General features: G+C 39.0%; 2 protein-coding genes across 4 annotated transcripts; both read left to right on the plus strand.

Annotated features, from left to right (window-relative positions):
* Nucleotides 1-4,714: 4,714 nt before the first annotated feature.
* On the plus strand, nt 4,715-11,665 carry LOC106619928 (sulfotransferase 1 family member D1). Of its 3 annotated transcripts, none has more exons than XM_014238259.3 (6): nt 4,715-4,799; nt 10,217-10,545; nt 10,607-10,739; nt 10,815-11,139; nt 11,210-11,279; nt 11,345-11,665. In XM_014238259.3, the coding sequence occupies exons 1-6, from the start codon at nt 4,752-4,754 to the stop codon at nt 11,478-11,480; spliced, it is 1,041 nt and encodes a 346-aa protein (XP_014093734.2). In that variant the 5' UTR covers nt 4,715-4,751; the 3' UTR covers nt 11,481-11,665. The 3 variants fall into 3 exon arrangements, with proteins under 3 accessions (XP_014093734.2, XP_069967503.1, XP_014093733.1); XM_070111402.1 differs by having other exon boundaries at nt 10,607-10,733; XM_014238258.3 differs by having other exon boundaries at nt 4,721-4,861.
* Nucleotides 11,666-12,524: 859 nt separating this feature from the next.
* On the plus strand, nt 12,525-14,624 carry LOC106619927 (N-acetylgalactosaminyltransferase 6). Its single transcript, XM_036370854.2, has 3 exons — nt 12,525-13,033; nt 13,112-13,880; nt 13,939-14,624. The coding sequence occupies exons 1-3, from the start codon at nt 12,669-12,671 to the stop codon at nt 14,611-14,613; spliced, it is 1,809 nt and encodes a 602-aa protein (XP_036226747.2). The 5' UTR covers nt 12,525-12,668; the 3' UTR covers nt 14,614-14,624.
* Nucleotides 14,625-16,777: the final 2,153 nt, after the last annotated feature.

Consider the following 16,777-nt stretch of genomic DNA (forward strand, 5'->3'; position numbering starts at 1 on the left):
ACTATAAGGTGGGTGCATTAGAACCTCCCATCCGAGCTCCAGGAGCTTCTGGCGAGTCACCAAAGACGTGTGTGGCCTGGCGTGGTCCTGATGGAACACAATTCGGCCTCTGTTGATCAAAGATGGCCTCTGCTGGATGAGTGCTGCCTTCAAGCGGTCCAGTTGTTGGCAGTAGAGGGCCGAATTGAGCGTTTGGTCATAGGGAAGCAGCTCGTAGTAGATGATTCCTTGCCGATCCGAACAAACACACAGCGTTTGCGCTCGATGTTGTCATAAGTGACCCATTTTTCATTTTGTTGCGATTCTGCAGCGATTTGCAGATGGAAATTCGGTCTATCATGTTTTTTGCGTTAGTTCGTGTGACACCCAAACATCGAGCTCCTTTTTGAATCCAAGGTTATGCAACTGGTTCCAAACGGTTTTCTGGCTTATCTTTAGTTCCTCAGCAATTAAATAAGCGCTCACGTGACGGTCTGTTTACACTATTATTTTATTTAATAGGCTATTTTTCCAACTTATGTAAGGGCGTTGAGTGAGTAATTGCTTGTTGAACAAAAGATAACAATAAAACGGTGGCTAAGAGGCCGCGTTTCCACTTTTGTGGTGGCTTAGGTCGTAAGCGCGAAGAAGTTAAGCTTATTCCGAATACGAGCATATAAGTTCGAATCCTAAAACTGATGTAAATTATATTTAATTAAATTTTTTTTAATTTATTAATTGGAGTCTAAGCATATCATAATTCAATTTCTTTAATAGCATATTTTACTCCCTGATAAATTTAAAATATATCAGGAAAATAGTTATATATTATAATAATGTTTAGCTTTATTGAATATTTCCTTATTATGCGTATTTACACAAATGTGATAATCACACATACATTCTTAAATACACGTAGGCTGATGCTTGCTTTTTCTTACCCCGCACAAGCAATGACTTTTGTACACACTTTTTGCTTTTTGCGAGTTGAACGATCGTAGGCAAGGAGGTATTGAGGCGCACCGCCACATAATTATTTCAGATATAAGTAGATTTTATTTATCGAATTTAGTTTAAAAACGATTATAGGTATGAATATATGTGTATTTATATATATATATAATATATATTATATTACGAAAATAATTCATAAATGCATCAGAATTTTTCAATACAAATTAAGCAACATAATAATATACTAAGAGTCCTCAGTTAGAACGCCTCTGTGTATAGTGGCAAGCCAACGAAATAACGGCGAGTTCGCGCAGACATTGTGTTGTTGAAAAAAACCAAATGACGACTTTGTCCACAAAAATACACATACAAATTGTGGGAATCGTTGCGGAGTTGACAAAATTTGTTTCAATCGACAATTTTACGACAATGTCGATCGGCTATGTTGTCTCGTTTGTCCTTTTTGCAGGGCTTTGCTGTTGAAAGTTTACTTATGCTCTTTTGAAATATTGCGATTACCAATTGGGCTGCATTTTCATAGCGTCGTATTTAGATAAAATGGTCTAAATCGAAAAACTATGAAACAATGATAATAAGTAAACATATAAAATGCCATATCTAACAAAATTAAGATATAAGTACATAAGTCTGAATTTTGGTGTAGGAGGTTGCAGTAGCAAGGGGCATCTGTGTTCTGAATTTTTTTTTTTAAGTGGGAGTAGCCACACCCTCCAATAAGTTTAATGTACATATCTACTAAACCTTTCAAGATATATCACCAAAATTTGCTTATGACGAATCCCTTAAGAACTCCTACCGACAGTGTGAAAATGGTTGAAATCGGATTATTATTCCGCCCGATTTCTATACAACGGTTTTGTTAAAAACTACTAAAAGCGAGATAAATTAGTAACTAAATGCTTTAAAGACATAAAAAAACCCGAGATGGTGCAAGAGGGCTTTATAGAAGCCGATGTCAAATTTGGATGATGGGCGTGGCACCGCTCACATTTAGGATGATTTGGATTTAACATCGTATCTCTGTATCTATATAATTGGTGATTGCATCTTTAATAACATCGTGGTCGATCTGGTCCGCCCGTTTTTCACCGCACCTTAATTTTGTGTGATGAGTCTTCGAGTTTTTAATGATCCTCGAAGATTTCAGAATTTTCCATGGCATTATTAGCAAAGCTTACTAGCAGAGCACTACTGTAAGGACTACATCTTGGCGTTGACAATGTTTCCAACAAAGTGTGCTTAACGACGGCTATGTAATCGGTGGGGTTAATGCCTAACCAGTAAATATCATATTTACGGAAGCAGTGATCCCATAGAGGGTAATAACACGGCGAGCTTATTGCACTCTGTGTTGGGTAAACTGAATAAGCATTTGCTTTCCTTATCCCTTTCGGACTTTTTGTGAGTATTTACACTTGTAAATATAATTACTTTGATTTCAATAATCTTTGCTCTCTTTCAACCTTTTTTTATGGGAAGCAGTGTTGTTAATCATATAAAACATTCACATTCAACATTCATAGGAAGCGTTGAGCATGATATTTTTATACCCAATCGATTGATAAAGTAAGACAATTTATAAGCGCTATCAGCAGTTGCAAATACGATTATCACGCTTATACGAGTCGAAACGAAAATGTTTATTATACTCTCGCAACCTGTTGCTACAGAGTATAATAGTTTTGTTCACCTAACGGTTGTTTGTATCACCTAAAATTAATCGAGTTAGATATAGGGTTATATATATATAAATGATCAGGATGAAGAGACGAGTTGAAATCCGGGTGACTGTCTGTCCGTCCGTCCGTCTGTCCGTCCGTCTGTCCGTCCGTCTGTCCGTCTGTCCGTCCGTCCGTGCAAGCTCTAACTTGAGTAAAAATTGAGATATCTTTATGAAACTTGGTAGACATGTTTCATGGTACCGTGAGACGATTGGTATTGCAGATGGGCGTAATCGGACCACTGCCACGCCCACAAAACGCCATTAATCAAAAACAAATAACTTGCCATAACTAAGCTCCGCAATAAGATACAAGACTGTTATTTGGTACACAGAATCACATTAAAGAGGGGCATCTGCAGTTACAACTTTTTTTGAAAAGTGGGCGTGGTCCCGCCTCTAATAGGTTTAATGTGCATATCTCCTAAACCGCTAATGCTATAATAACCAAATTCACTGGAAGCAAATGTTTTTAGCACTTCTATTGACGGTGTGAAAATAGTTGAAATCGGGTTGCAACTCCGCCCACTCCCCATATAACGGTACTGTTAAATACTACTAAAAGCGCGATAAATCAAGCACTAAACACGCCAGAGACATTAAATTTTATCTCTGAGATGGTATATAGGAACCGCGTTCAAAATTAGACAGTGGGCGTGGCACAGCCCACTTTTAGGTGAAAACCCATATCTTGAGATCTGCTTAACCGATTTCAACCAAATTCGGTGCATAACGTTCTTTTCATGTTTCTATGTCATAGTGCGAAAATGGGCGAAATCGGATTACAACCACGCCTATTTTCCATATGACACCATTTTAAATACCACTTGATTCTTTCACTTTCCACTATGCAAATCAAGCAACAATGATTATATCGGCGTAAAACTTTGCGTGAATAATACGTTTAAAGTATGCCACCTTGTGACCAAAAATTTTCTAAATCGAACCAAAACTGTTCAAGCCCCTAAGTACTAAATATGTGGACCCCAGTGCCTATAGTTGACCTTCTACCGAAAATATCAGTCAATCCACAAAGAAATCTCAAACGAGTATACCATTTGACTTTGCGAGAGTATAAAATGTTCGGTTACATCCGAACTTAGCCCTTCCTTACTTGTTTTTTTTTTATTTTATTCCCTTTTATATTTAACTTTACAATAGACGATTGAGGCAGCAAGACAGGCTCTTTATAAAATTTAAAACATTTAATTACAGTTATATCCTTGTTAGGTATTCAAGAAAAATTTTCAGGGTCGTAAATATATTTCCTTGAGTTTCGCGTATGGAATATGGGTTTAATTGGACTTACCATAAGCTGTCATTACATTCAAATATTATACGAGCAGAGTTTCCGTTTATAGGCATTGAAAATATAACTATACAAATTTTGAGCCTTGATTTTGTTTCTGATTCTTGGTGAAATATAATGTAGCCTATAGAGTGAAAGATTATACACACTTCGTTGGGAAAAGCAAAAATAATACCAAGGAATGACTGATAAAGCGTGCGCTAATAAGTTAATAAGCAAAAAGTAGTTGAAATAAACTAGTGAAAAATTTAAAACGGCATTCGTTTAAGATGAAAATAAAGTTTAATTAACTTAGGATTAAATACTACAGTTACTTCACGTGACCTATGTAGTATGTGACATTTTCCACAAATCGGTTAAAATATCAACAGTTCGCAATCATTCTAAGGTTGGTAGGCTACAGTTCTTGATGGAGTGTAATCTGATTACAACCACTGGAAATCTTGATTATTTAAATTTAACTTTATGATAATAATATATTTTTCATTGATGTTTTATACCTCAATATGATAAAAAAGAATTGTTACGTCGAATATCTATCTACAATCAACTACTCGACATTAAATAACACAAATCCCATTTGTATTTACCAAAAAGTAATTCGAAAATTGTGCATCCCTGTTACGTAACCCATTAATAGCATTCTCAGATAAGTAATGAGAATAAAAGCTCAAGTGCATTGATCTTGATATGAACTTTTAATTGCAAATCTAGGTTGGGCGCAGTGTATATGCAAATTCACTCGTTAGTTCCTTATCGACTATACCTATGGAAGCTTACTTGCAACTAATACTCGGGTGTATTGCAAATAAACTTGTAAGCACATTTTTAAAAAATAATAAAAACCGACATAAAGAATTGCGTATTAAAAGTGAATAGTAAGTACTGAGTGATTTCTGCATAAAAAAATACCTCCAGCTATTAAACTGGAAATAGTTTAGAATATTATACCAATGCGAAATTGGGTTTCGCTTAAATAGTATTAAAAAATTTGAGGCAGTTATTGCAAGAAAAAAAAAGTCGGAATAATACTGCGCTTCAGTGGCTAATACATCCATTAGAGGAAAAATTAGTAGTGTAGCATGTATAGAAACGTGGAATATACAATAGAATTCCTTCGGAAATGGTTCGAAACTTGGTGGTATATTAGAAGAACTTAAAAAAACATAAACTAATAATTCGCAGGAATTAGCTTTGTCAATTGCTGAAGTATTTTGGAGAATGGTTGGAGTATACACTGCAATATTTTAATTTCATGCTGAGATGGGTATATGCTTGGCATATATGACATACTCGAAATCTCCTCTCTTGGTCAAAGAGAATATATCGAAGTATACTGTTCTATGTGTGCACATACTTAGGTTTCAACGAGTTGATTGAGTGTTGCGGTAACAATACATCAATATTATACAATAATACGGCTCATCATTTAGTCTTGATTGAGGCAGCAAATTTTCTTTTAAGTACAAATCTCAAATTTACAGGAATTATGCTGTTATAAAATTATCTGCTTAGAGTTTGAGAAATCAATAATCGAAGCTAGTAGGTTTTAACTCATTATAAAATAGTTTGCCATTTTAAATTGCACCATGTCGACGTCAGGGCTTATAACTTAAATGCGTCGCTCCTGAGATAGCTTTCATTTATGCAATTTAAATAATAGAGAAACAAAGAAAAATATAAGGGATTATGGTACACTTTGGCATAAAATAGGTAGGTAGGTAGAGTGGCTGTCTTACGACGCACCTAGGCCTATAGGAGGCCCATTGTGATATCACCGGGACTAATGCTCCCTCACTCTATCGTCTCCTCTCTGAACCACCCTGTGCTCCTGATGAAGTTCATCAGTACAAATAATTTTATATTAGCAACTTCTGATACGTCGTCAATGAATCCACGACCGATAGTTGCGATTCTTTTCCTGTATAGAGCTTTACATTCGCATAGAAGATGCTTTTCCTCTTCTTCTACTTCTTGACAGTTTCTACAATAGTCGTTGTATGGTACACCTAGCCTACAGACATGTACACCAATTAGACAGTGACCTGTTAGTATTCCTATCAGAGTTCTTATATCATTCCTTTTAAATTTTAGTAGTCGGTTTGTGCGACTCACGCTCCATTCCTGCCACGTTAGTCTGCTGGTTCAGCAGGTTATTGATTGTATCCACCGAGACTCTGCTATATTTATAGCATGTTCGCTGATTAAGTGTTTGCAAGTTGCCAGGGCCATAAAAATACCCTCTTTCTCAGGGGTTAATTGTAACGTTATGCCTGCTCTGGCTAGTTCATCTGCTTCGCAGTTACCAGGGATATCACTATGCCCTGGAGCCCATTGTTGGTTTATCGTGAAGAAGGATGTTAGATCCTCTAATAGATCAAGACATTCTTTCACTATCTTTGATAAGACCATAGGAGACTTGAGTGATTTCAAGGCCGCTTGGCTATCCGTATATTTATATATGCTCCTTGTTGTGAGCGCACTTTTTGTCAATACAACAAGGCTTTCTTTGATTGCTGTGATCTCCGCCTTTAAAACACTGCAGAGGTCTGGTAAGCGGACGGCGATTTTGGTGTCTAAAGTTTCAAGGAAGACACCACCTCCCACTCGATTATCCAGTTTGGATCCATCCGTGTAGATGCTAATTCCTGTATTCTTGTCCCCCTCGACCTTTTTCCACTCCTCTCTTGAGGTGTACCTCTTTGAACAGATCTGCACATCGTTGACGCTCCCAGCGTTGAAATTATTGACCTGCTCGTGAGCATCTGTTCAATTAATTTTCTGAGAGGTTCAGAGATGTCCAGATCCTTAAGCGCACTCAGTATGGCCCTAGGCTGGATATTATTGAAGGCTCCTTCTATATGTAAGAAGGCAAATAGAGTGTATTCTTTAACTTCCAGAGATTTTTCGATCTCCGCCACCACAGAGCTTAGTGCTGTTTCTGTGGATTTTCCTTTAGAATACGCATGCTGCGAACCAGCCATCTTTTCTGATTTCAGTTTGTGTATATGTAATTCTATTAGTCTTTCCAGCGTTTTTAGAAGGAATTAGGAGAGGCTAATTGGCCTGAAGTCCTTTGGACTTGTATGCGAGCTTTTGCCTGCCTTTGGTATGTATATTACCTTGACTTCCCTCCAAAGCGCAGGGATATAGTTTAATTGCAGCGCCCCCTTAAGAATGGCAATTAGCCAATTCATTATGTAATTCTACGACTGCTGCAATTGAGCCGGGAATAGACCCTCTGATCCCGGCGACTTGAAGGTCTCAAAGCTATTTATTGCCCAGCGTACGTTGCTTTCTGATACTATGTTTATAAGTGTGGAGTCCATTTCTGCTCCACTGTTTTATTCAGCAGTATGGCTTTCAGAGTTGCCTGGGAAGTGGGTATCCATTAGTAGCCCCAGGGATTCTTCACTGGATACCGTCCAACTCCGGTCTGGCTTCTGAAGATAACCGATACTATGCACCGATTGTGGCATCATTTTCCTAAGTCGAGACGCTTCCGCCGTGTTCTCGATATCATTACAAAAAGATTTCCATGAATTTCTTTTTGCTCTCCTAACTTCCTTTTTGTATGACCTAAGGAGGTTGTAATAATAATCCCAGTCTGACTCGCCTTGGGATTGCTTAGCTAAATTGAACTGCTTTCTGCATTCTTTCTGTACCTTTTTAAGTTCTAGAGACCACCAGGGGGGCCTTATTCTACCCCTACTTCGTGTTATTGGACGAGCCACTTCTAATGCTTGCCGGCACGATTCCGTGAGTCGATTAACGAGGATATCTAGAGCCTCCTTGCTATTGGGCTGAAACGGTAGAATCATAGGGTTACGTTTTTCCAGCTCTTGCATGTGCATCTGCCAGTTCGTTTTCCTATAATTCCTAAACTTAATACCTCTATCGGCCCTTTCCTCTATTGTATTCATCAATTAGTTCTTCTGACACAAGTGTGATATCCATCACTTCTTGTCGGTTTATTGTAATAAATGTTGGCGTGCTTCCCTTATTACACACCAGTAACTTAGTGCCTAGTAGGTAATTAAAGAAGCACTCACCTCTGTCATTGACATCTGTGCTGCCCCAGATTGTGTGATGCGCCTTTGAGTCGCATCCAAGTATCGTCATGCACTTGGATGGCTCGCTATCCCGTACCACCTCTTTTACCATCAGAGGTGGCACCAGCTCTTGCTCGTATGGCATATAGCACGACACCAGCCGGTAACTGCTTGTGCCCGTTTCCCAGCTTACTGCTGCTGTGTCGTTGTTGCTGTAATTATGTAATATAAAAACATTAAGGTTTTTCTTTGCCATTATGCAGGCTCTGATTTTACCTTCACAATAAGCCATCAGTAACTTATAGTTCGGCGTCCTCAGTCCGCAAATACGCCCTCCATTAATCCATGGCTCCTGAATGAGGACAAATTCATGCTGTTCCATTGCCACGCGGTTAATTAGGGCTGCTGAAGCTAGTTTGCTATGATGAAGATTAATTTGTAGAGGACGCATTAGCTATTGTTATATCTGCGTCTTCCTAAGAGTCGCTTAAAAGCTCTTTCTCAGTATACAAGCTTGAGAGTCTGGCAGAAAGCTCAGACCCGGAAGAAGAACACTCACCTCGCTCCATACTTTCCGCGTCGCTCGAGGACTCCATAGGATCTTCCTCTACTTCGCATATCTCTTTCTCCGATGCCAGATGGTCTGCAGCATCGGCGTCCGACTTGTGGAACGTTATCCTCACTTTCGTGAACCCGTAATTTATCTCCCCGCCACTTTTCGCCAGCGGTTCGATGGATTCTTTCGTTAATAACAGCTGAATCTGCATCGTGGCCCTTTTGGTCTCCACGCCAGTTCTGCTACGCTGTTCTCAAATGTCTTGACATACTTCCACTCTTCCATGGGTAGGCTGGGGTTGCAGGCTCTTATGAGCTGGATTCATACCCTTGCCCTTGGTCTGGATGGTATGTCCTTTTTGTCCACTGCTACCAATTTTGCCCCAGGGTATACCTCTCCCACCTTGGCTATAGCAGCTTTGTATAGAGCGACCGATCTCTCGTCGTCGCAAGCAATCTGCTCATCTGGCCCTGGTACTAACCGGCATCTGTTCATGACGGTGGTGGACCCGGATTGCTTAATCCAGCGCCACATTTGTCAGCACAGCCTGCACCTATTTCCATTGGGCTCTGGGGATTCTTCCTTCGGGATCTCCCTCATCCAGACCGCCAATGACAATTCGGTTCCGGGCCACTTCTGCAAATGATTTTGCGGGCGTTACGCCCTTTGTCTTCGGCCTCTTGGCTGACGGCTTTGCCTCTTCAGCTGACTTCTTCTTTACCGGCGGCTCCAGCTTGAAATTGAGTATGACTGCTGTCGCGCAGTCAATCGATGCTTGGAGCTCCTTCGTTAGCTCCTCTTTCGTTGGCGGCTTTAACTCTACCAACCTTAGTAGGTATGCGGCGCGTCGGCTCTCCGCATACTTTGCCTTTGGCGGGTTCTGAATGTTAAATGCAGGCCACTCCCTGGCAGATGCATTACCAGCAGCAGCCCCTTTGGCATCTCCTCTCTCCCCCTGCTTCTCAGCCGTGTTTTGGCTGCAGGGTTTGGGTCTGGATGCCTCCGGCGTTACCACTTTCTGTGGGCCAGCTTTAGCTTTTGCCTCTTTACTAGTGCTTGCCTTATCTTCTGGACCAAGCTTCGCTCCTCTTGATGTCTGTTGCCGAGCTCGCTCCAAACGCTGCTCTTTTTTGGGAGCAACTAGCCCCTCCGGCTTTTTTTTCTGGAGATCCGGGCTCTCTCCGATTTTTGTTTTGTGTTTGTTTATTTATGTTTCGGTTCATTGATGGCCCCACGAGTGTGGGGGAAAGTATGTCCGCTTGCGCATAGCCCCCGTTGCGCAAGAAAGACTTTCTTATTACGGAGGGCGCCAGGTATCAGGGGCATAAAATATACTCTTCTAAAAATTTGTATGCCTTATAATTCTCTTAATTTGGAAATTAGTCCAAAGTCTCTCTATTGCACCGTAATTAAAGATCAAACAATGCCGCTGTCGTGTTACTTGGTTCGGTGCTCACCATTTTAAAATAATGGAACACTTTCTTCTTGAACAGGCAAAGAAAGTTCTTCGAGTATAGTGTCTCCAGAAAAAGCTGCTAATAAATTCCTTCCGTTTTTCGGAATCGACTTAAAACTTATATACTTTATACCACTATATAAGCTAATTTTGTTTTGACATTTTTTAGAAAATGTTGCATATCGCCCCAAAGCAAACTATACCCGATGATCCAATACGATTTACAAAAAGGCGGGAAATAATTAAAGTGTCTACTGATGGCGATTTTATACCCCTCAAGTGGAAGTGGGCTGAAACTTGGTTCACAGCGCCCCTTATATTCAAGGATATATTTACGCGGACTTACGAATTCGAAGTGAGAAATGATGATGTCTTCATAGTTACATTTCCGAAATGTGGAACAACTTGGATGCAGGAAGCCGCTTGGTTACTACTAAATAACTTGGACTATGAGGAGGCGAGTAGAACACATTTGTTTAAGCGCAGCGTTTACATGGAGTAAGGAAATTTTTGTGTATCTTATTGACCACATTTGTATCAAATTTCACCATATTTCCAGCATCAGTATGTTATATGATACAAGGTACGAGGACAGCATAGCATTGGCTGCACAGCTCAAATCGCCACGATGCATCAAATCTCATTTCCCACCGCATTTATTGCCGCGCCAAATTTGGAAAAAGAAGGTAAAGGTGAGTATAGCGAATTTTCATCAAAACAGTTGGTAATATTAACTTGTATACATATGTACATACGTCCCGTGTTAGTTGATTTACTGTGCTCGCAATCCGAAAGACGTTTTGACATCCTTCAGCCACTTTATACGCGGCAAGGGTGCCTATCAAGGCAATCCGGAGGACTTTCTTGACGACTTCTTAAATGCTAATATAACTTATACACCTTTCTGGCCTCACGTTTTTACCATGTGGCAAATGCGCACCGAGCCTAATGTCTTTTTCGCCACTTTTGAGGAAATGAAACGCAATCTGCGGGGTGTTTTGGAGCGTTTAAATGTGTTTTTGGAGAAACCCACTTTGACTGAAGCGCAGATGGAGAAGCTATTGAAGCACCTGTCATTCGAAAACATGAAAGGTAAATAAGTGCTATGTGTTTTTGTGTGGATCATAGACGCATATAAGAAATTCCGTTAACACATCCGCAGCAAATCATCAAACGAATCCAACAGAACTAATTAAAAGTTCTGGCCAAAGGACTGTAGCTACTGACTTCGAGTAAGTACAGCGAGAAAAAATTATAATACAACTATTTTATAAAGTTTTTTTCAATTTTGTTGCAGATTTATGCGTCGTGGCATAGTTGGCAGCTACAAAGATGAATTGCCTGAGAGAGATCAGCGGCGCATTAATGAATGGTCTGAGCAATTCCTTAACCAATTTAACGTTAGTGAAGTCGATATTTTTGGCGATACCTAACGACTCAATAAGAGCCCATAGAAAATGTAAAAAGAAGAACAAAGGGAGGAGGAAAAACGATGGACCCGGTTCTAACTTCTTAGGAATCGTACAGTTTGTGTTGTGGTTCCTCAAAGGAACTCAGTCTCATTCATATTATATGGTTTTATTTTAAATATAAATATACTTTATTATATTAAACATAATATATATACCCAAATTCTTTAAATATTACGTACGGTTTCACCCATTTTTTAAAAACATCAGCGGCGCATTATTTAGTCGAACCAGCAATTCCTTAACAAATTTAATGTTAGTGAGGCCGATATTTGGCAATGGGGCACGTTGAAGAGAAAAGAAAAACAGTGAAACCGGCTATGGCTCTAGCTCTTAGCTCCTCATTTTTTAATTAAGGTTTTTTAAAGAAACTCAGTGCCGTTTTAATTTAAAATATATTATACATACGTACATATATATACAATTAATACCGGTCAAATATTACCAGCACAAATATTTGCAATTTAAAAATATAATGCATTTTTCATTTGGCATTTTAATATAATAATAACAATATTACTTTTATACTCTTGCAAAATTTTGCAGTAAGCAGTTTTAGGATTTTACCGCAACTTTGAGTGATGAATTGCCCTTTGTCCAATTTTGAACCGATTTATGTACATATATGCTGGCCTTCTGAGTCCATATCCACAAATTTTATATTTTAGTAGTTCAATTGACATTTTCACAATTTGCTTTGCTGAAAGAAATACCGCTATCTTGAAAGTAAATCATCTGCTTTCCCCATCTTTTCGGGCTGTTTATTTAATTTGATTTCAGCAAACATAATTCTTTCTTATACTTGTATACATTTATTTAAAAAAAATTTTTGGTTTACCTCATAGTTTGTTTTATAATACGACACATTTGCCAGCATAAAAATGCCTAAAAGCACGCAAGCTTTACACAGGGCTTTCTAATATATAATATAAAACATTGAAAGCTTTTAGCTTATTCACCACACTTTGATCGTCGCATATTTAAGACGTTTAGCCACACAAGTATTTATTTTAAAATCGGCCTTCCTAAAATGCTTAGAATACTTAAGTAGCGCTGCTTTGTAAATATCTCAAGCTGAAACAACATATTTTAGGCTCGAAATAAGTATCTTAAGATAAGCACAAGCAGTTGCTTGAGAGCATTGCTGGCATAATGTACGTCAAATTATCAGTTTTACACAGAAAACTCTGGAGAAAACGAATACTTTTTGAAGTTTTCTTGATTTGCATTATTTTGATTACTACTCACCAGCTTTACACCCATCGAAATGGAGCCGAAGAAACTCAGCGGAAGGCAGATAAGGGAGGGCTTGCAGAGTGGCGGGATTGGCACGACTATGGCGCTATAGCACGTGAGGCCCTGCGCGAGGGAATAGGTGAGCAAGGTCGGCCGGCAGCTTTGCCAAGTGGCTATGACAAGGAGGTAGCCGCAGCAAGTTGGCTTGTTTACGGTTTCAACGCTTTGCTATCTGAAAAAATTTCATTTGAGCGAGCGGTGCCCGATTTCCGTCACTTGCGGTGAGTACATTAGTCATAGTAGTCTTAATTAAGCAATACTCGTATCGTAAAAAGCTTATTACTTTTCTTGTGCACCAGTTGTCGCAGCATGACCTACCACAAAGAGCTACCCAGTACGAGTATAATTATAGTTCATCGCAACGAACACCCATCGGTGCTACAGCGCACCCTTCACAGTCTTTGGAACCGGACACCATACGAGCTATTACACGAACTCATTTTAGTGGACGATTTTAGCACATCGCCACTCTTTGAGGTCTCGCTTGAGCAGAAATTGTTGGCGAAATTTGGTGCGAAACTGAAAATATTGAAACTAACGGAACATCAGGGGTTAATAAGAGCGCGTGTTGCCGGCGCACGTATGGCGACCGGGGAAGCATTGGTATTTCTTGACACACATGTAGAGGCCACGCAAAATTGGTTGCCGCCCTTGTTGCAACCGATTGTCAACGATCCATACACTAGTACCACGCCGAATATTGACATAATTGATTACGACAACTTCGAGTATATAGAAGGAACACCTGCACGTGGTGGATTCGATTGGAATTTTGTTTACGTAGAATTACCGCTGTTGCCTGAGGAGCAGGCGGCACTTCCAGCACCGCATAATAATCCAATAATGAATGGTGGGCTCTTTGCCATAGGTGCGAAGTTCTTCTGGCATTTAGGCGCTTACGACGTGGGCTTGGAAGTATGGGGAGGTGAGCAATTCGAGCTCAGTTTTAAGATCTGGATGTGCGGCGGTCGTTTATTGGAAGTGCCCTGTTCGCGGCTTGGTCATCTCTACCGTGACCCAAAATTTAATGTCAAATACACTAATGGTACAGATGATTATCAGGGGAAGGTATACAACACACATTTTGTATTGCATAGTTTTAATGCTTCATATTTCACCATCACAGAATTTCAAGCGTGTCGCATCAGTTTGGTTGGATGAATACCAAGAGGTACTTTATAAGCATAATCCAGAACTGCTCCGAATTAAAGTCGGTGATATAAGCGCAAGACGCGCCTTACGAGAAAGGCTTCAATGTAAGCCCTTTAAGTGGTTTCTCGAAACAGTAGCGCCAGATTTTGTAAGGATGTATCCACCATTCGCGCCACCTGATTATGCATCTGGTGCTTTACAGAGCGTTGCCGTGCCCCAACTTTGCTTGGATTCAATTCAGCTTCCAGTAGAGCATCATATAGGTGATCTACGACCCTGCTCACCAAATCTTCAACAGCCAGTTGACTCACAAAATTGGCAGCTCACTTTCCATCGTGATCTGCGGCAGGCCAACGAGAATTGTCTGGATGTTCAATCTAAGGAACCGAATGCTTCCATTTGGCTATGGCCATGCCATTACGAAGGCGGTAATCAGTTTTGGTATTATGACCACCAATCACAGTTATTGATGCAAGGCGAGCCTTGGACGGAGCGCAGGTGCTTGGAGGCGAATGTTAATACCCGAAGGTCATATATGAATATCTGTGATTCCAATAATGTAAATATGAAATGGAACTTTGGTTTAGTGAACCAGTCTTTGCTAGATAACTTTTTTAAGGGATTACAAGCAAATGTTGAAATAAAATAGTAAAATCGTCAGTGATTCAGTAAATAGATATGTATGTAGGAGTAAGTAAAAATATATGGAGTTCATTTTAGAGATTTCATCACAGTTACCAACTAAAGAGAAAAGACATTGCCTTATATGTGATGAAGTATTTGTGGTAGCAATGAATGATGATGACATTGCCATGCCCTTTATATATATTATTTAATTAATAGTGAATAATGCTGCATTTAAGTGCAAAAATGACTTTTGATTAGTGTGCCAAGACGTATTGACCGGACGTAGGTCGCGCATTATTTTTTTTAATAACCCAACGATTACTCTCCTCCCGCCCAAACGACGCGAGGGGCGCAATCCGCATACGTGCGGAATTAGCCGAGTCAGAAAAGGCAAGAGAGTTTTTTAAGTGTTGAGATCTAAAACTGCTCAGCTACAGAAACAAAAATTTCAACAGCTAAGATCTAAAGTTACCATATAGTAAATTGTTACATTTTTACTTATTAACAGAAAACAATAAAGTCTTTTTAATTTTGAAAAGTGAGTCAGATAAGTCAAATGTGCTGGAATGAGAATTAAAATCATGACATATACGGCGGAATGGCTCGTTTAGTTCAAAATTTGATCTACAGGATTTTAGCAGTAAAAGTCTAAGCTGCCTCGAAAGGCGAACCGGGATATTAAATTTCAGACAGGAGAAAAGAAACAAACAGTTCCATTCAAAAGTTTCACTAAGAATATTATGCCAAGCATTTCCCTACGACTAGAAAGTGTAGGTAGATTAATAAGTTTTAAACGACTAGTGTATGGAGGTAGACTTACCCTAGCATCCCATCGGAAATGCGCTGAGGCGAAAAGTAAAAATTGTTTTTGAACCGACTCTAACTTGTCAGAATGGATTTGGTAGCTAGGGTGCCATATTCCAATATAGGTCTAACCAAAGTTGTATAAAGTGTTTTAGTAATATACGGATCTCTAAATTCTTTAGACCAACGTTTAACAAAACTGAGGACAGCTTTTGCTTTCAAGACCATGGTATCAATATGAAGACTGAAATTAAGCTTAGGGTTCATATTAACTCCCAAATCAACATAATTAAAAACTTGCTCTAGAATATGGTGTTTTATTACATAAGAAGAGGGGTGCACAGATCTACGGGAAAAGCACATCGTCTTACATTTATTGAGATTCAATGGCAAATCATTTCTATCACACCATGCAACCAAATTGTTTAAGTCTGTTTGCAACAGACACCTTTCCTCAGTTGAAGTGTATGATTTAAAAAGCTTTACATCGTCAGCGTATAATAAAATTTTTGAGAATTCTATTACTGAAGAGATATCGTTAATAAACAACAAGAACAGAATCGGGCCAAGATGACTACCTTGCGGAACACCTGAAGAAACTTTAATTGTATCTGAAGGTGTACCCTCAAATATCACTCGTTGTGTTCTATTATAAAGATAGGAAGATACCCATTGAAGGAATCTTGGCTAAAAGCCCAGCAGATCAAGTTTATGTATGAGAATCGAGAGATTTATTTTATCGAAAGCTTTTCTAAAGTCTGTGTATATAACATCCGTATGCTTATGTTCCCTAAAACCCAATGATACATGGTTTACAAACTCAAGCAAGTTTGTTATATGAGATGAGATGAGGAAATTAACGGAGAAATCGAAAAGGTTATATGGTCAGTGATGATAGCTTCAACAAGTTTAGGTATAACTGATAGTTTTGCGATACCTCTATAGTTTTCAATGTTGGATCTAATTCCACTTTTATGCAAAGGGATTATAAATGACTGTTTCCATATTGAAGGAAATATACCGTGTTTAAGAGAGGAATTAAATATCCTTGTCAAAGGCAAGTAAATATATTTGGCACTATTTTTTAGGAACCATGAGGTTATCATGTCTGGACCATAACTAAAAGATGGTTTTAACTTATTTAAATTAAATAGGACGTCTTCTTCAGAAATAATTGGAGCGTTAATTAAAGTATTCGAACACAGCACTTGCTGATAAGAAAAAGTTTTGGAAGAATTATTACAGTAGTTTGACTTGAAAAATTCTGCAAACATATTGGATATAATATCATTGTCACTTGAAATGATAGATTTGTATTTCATTGCATTGGAAATTTGGAAATCCTGCGTTTGGAGTTGACGAAATCATAAAACGATTTTGGA

The sequence above is a fragment of the Bactrocera oleae genome, chromosome 6 (assembly GCF_042242935.1).
Source record: "Bactrocera oleae isolate idBacOlea1 chromosome 6, idBacOlea1, whole genome shotgun sequence".
Lineage (NCBI taxonomy): Eukaryota > Metazoa > Arthropoda > Insecta > Diptera > Tephritidae > Bactrocera > Bactrocera oleae.

Coding starts and splice junctions, on each gene's coding strand:
- LOC106619928 (XM_014238259.3), top strand. CDS start 4,752: ATGGAAGCTTACTTGCAACTAATACTCGGGTGTATTGCAAATAAACTT. Junction 10,546..10,606: donor AAGCGCAGCGTTTACATGGA/GTAAGGAAATTT, acceptor CCATATTTCCAG/CATCAGTATGTTATATGATA. Junction 11,280..11,344: donor ACTGTAGCTACTGACTTCGA/GTAAGTACAGCG, acceptor ATTTTGTTGCAG/ATTTATGCGTCGTGGCATAG.
- LOC106619927 (XM_036370854.2), top strand. CDS start 12,669: ATGTACGTCAAATTATCAGTTTTACACAGAAAACTCTGGAGAAAACGA. Junction 13,034..13,111: donor CCCGATTTCCGTCACTTGCG/GTGAGTACATTA, acceptor CTTGTGCACCAG/TTGTCGCAGCATGACCTACC. Junction 13,881..13,938: donor CAGATGATTATCAGGGGAAG/GTATACAACACA, acceptor TCACCATCACAG/AATTTCAAGCGTGTCGCATC.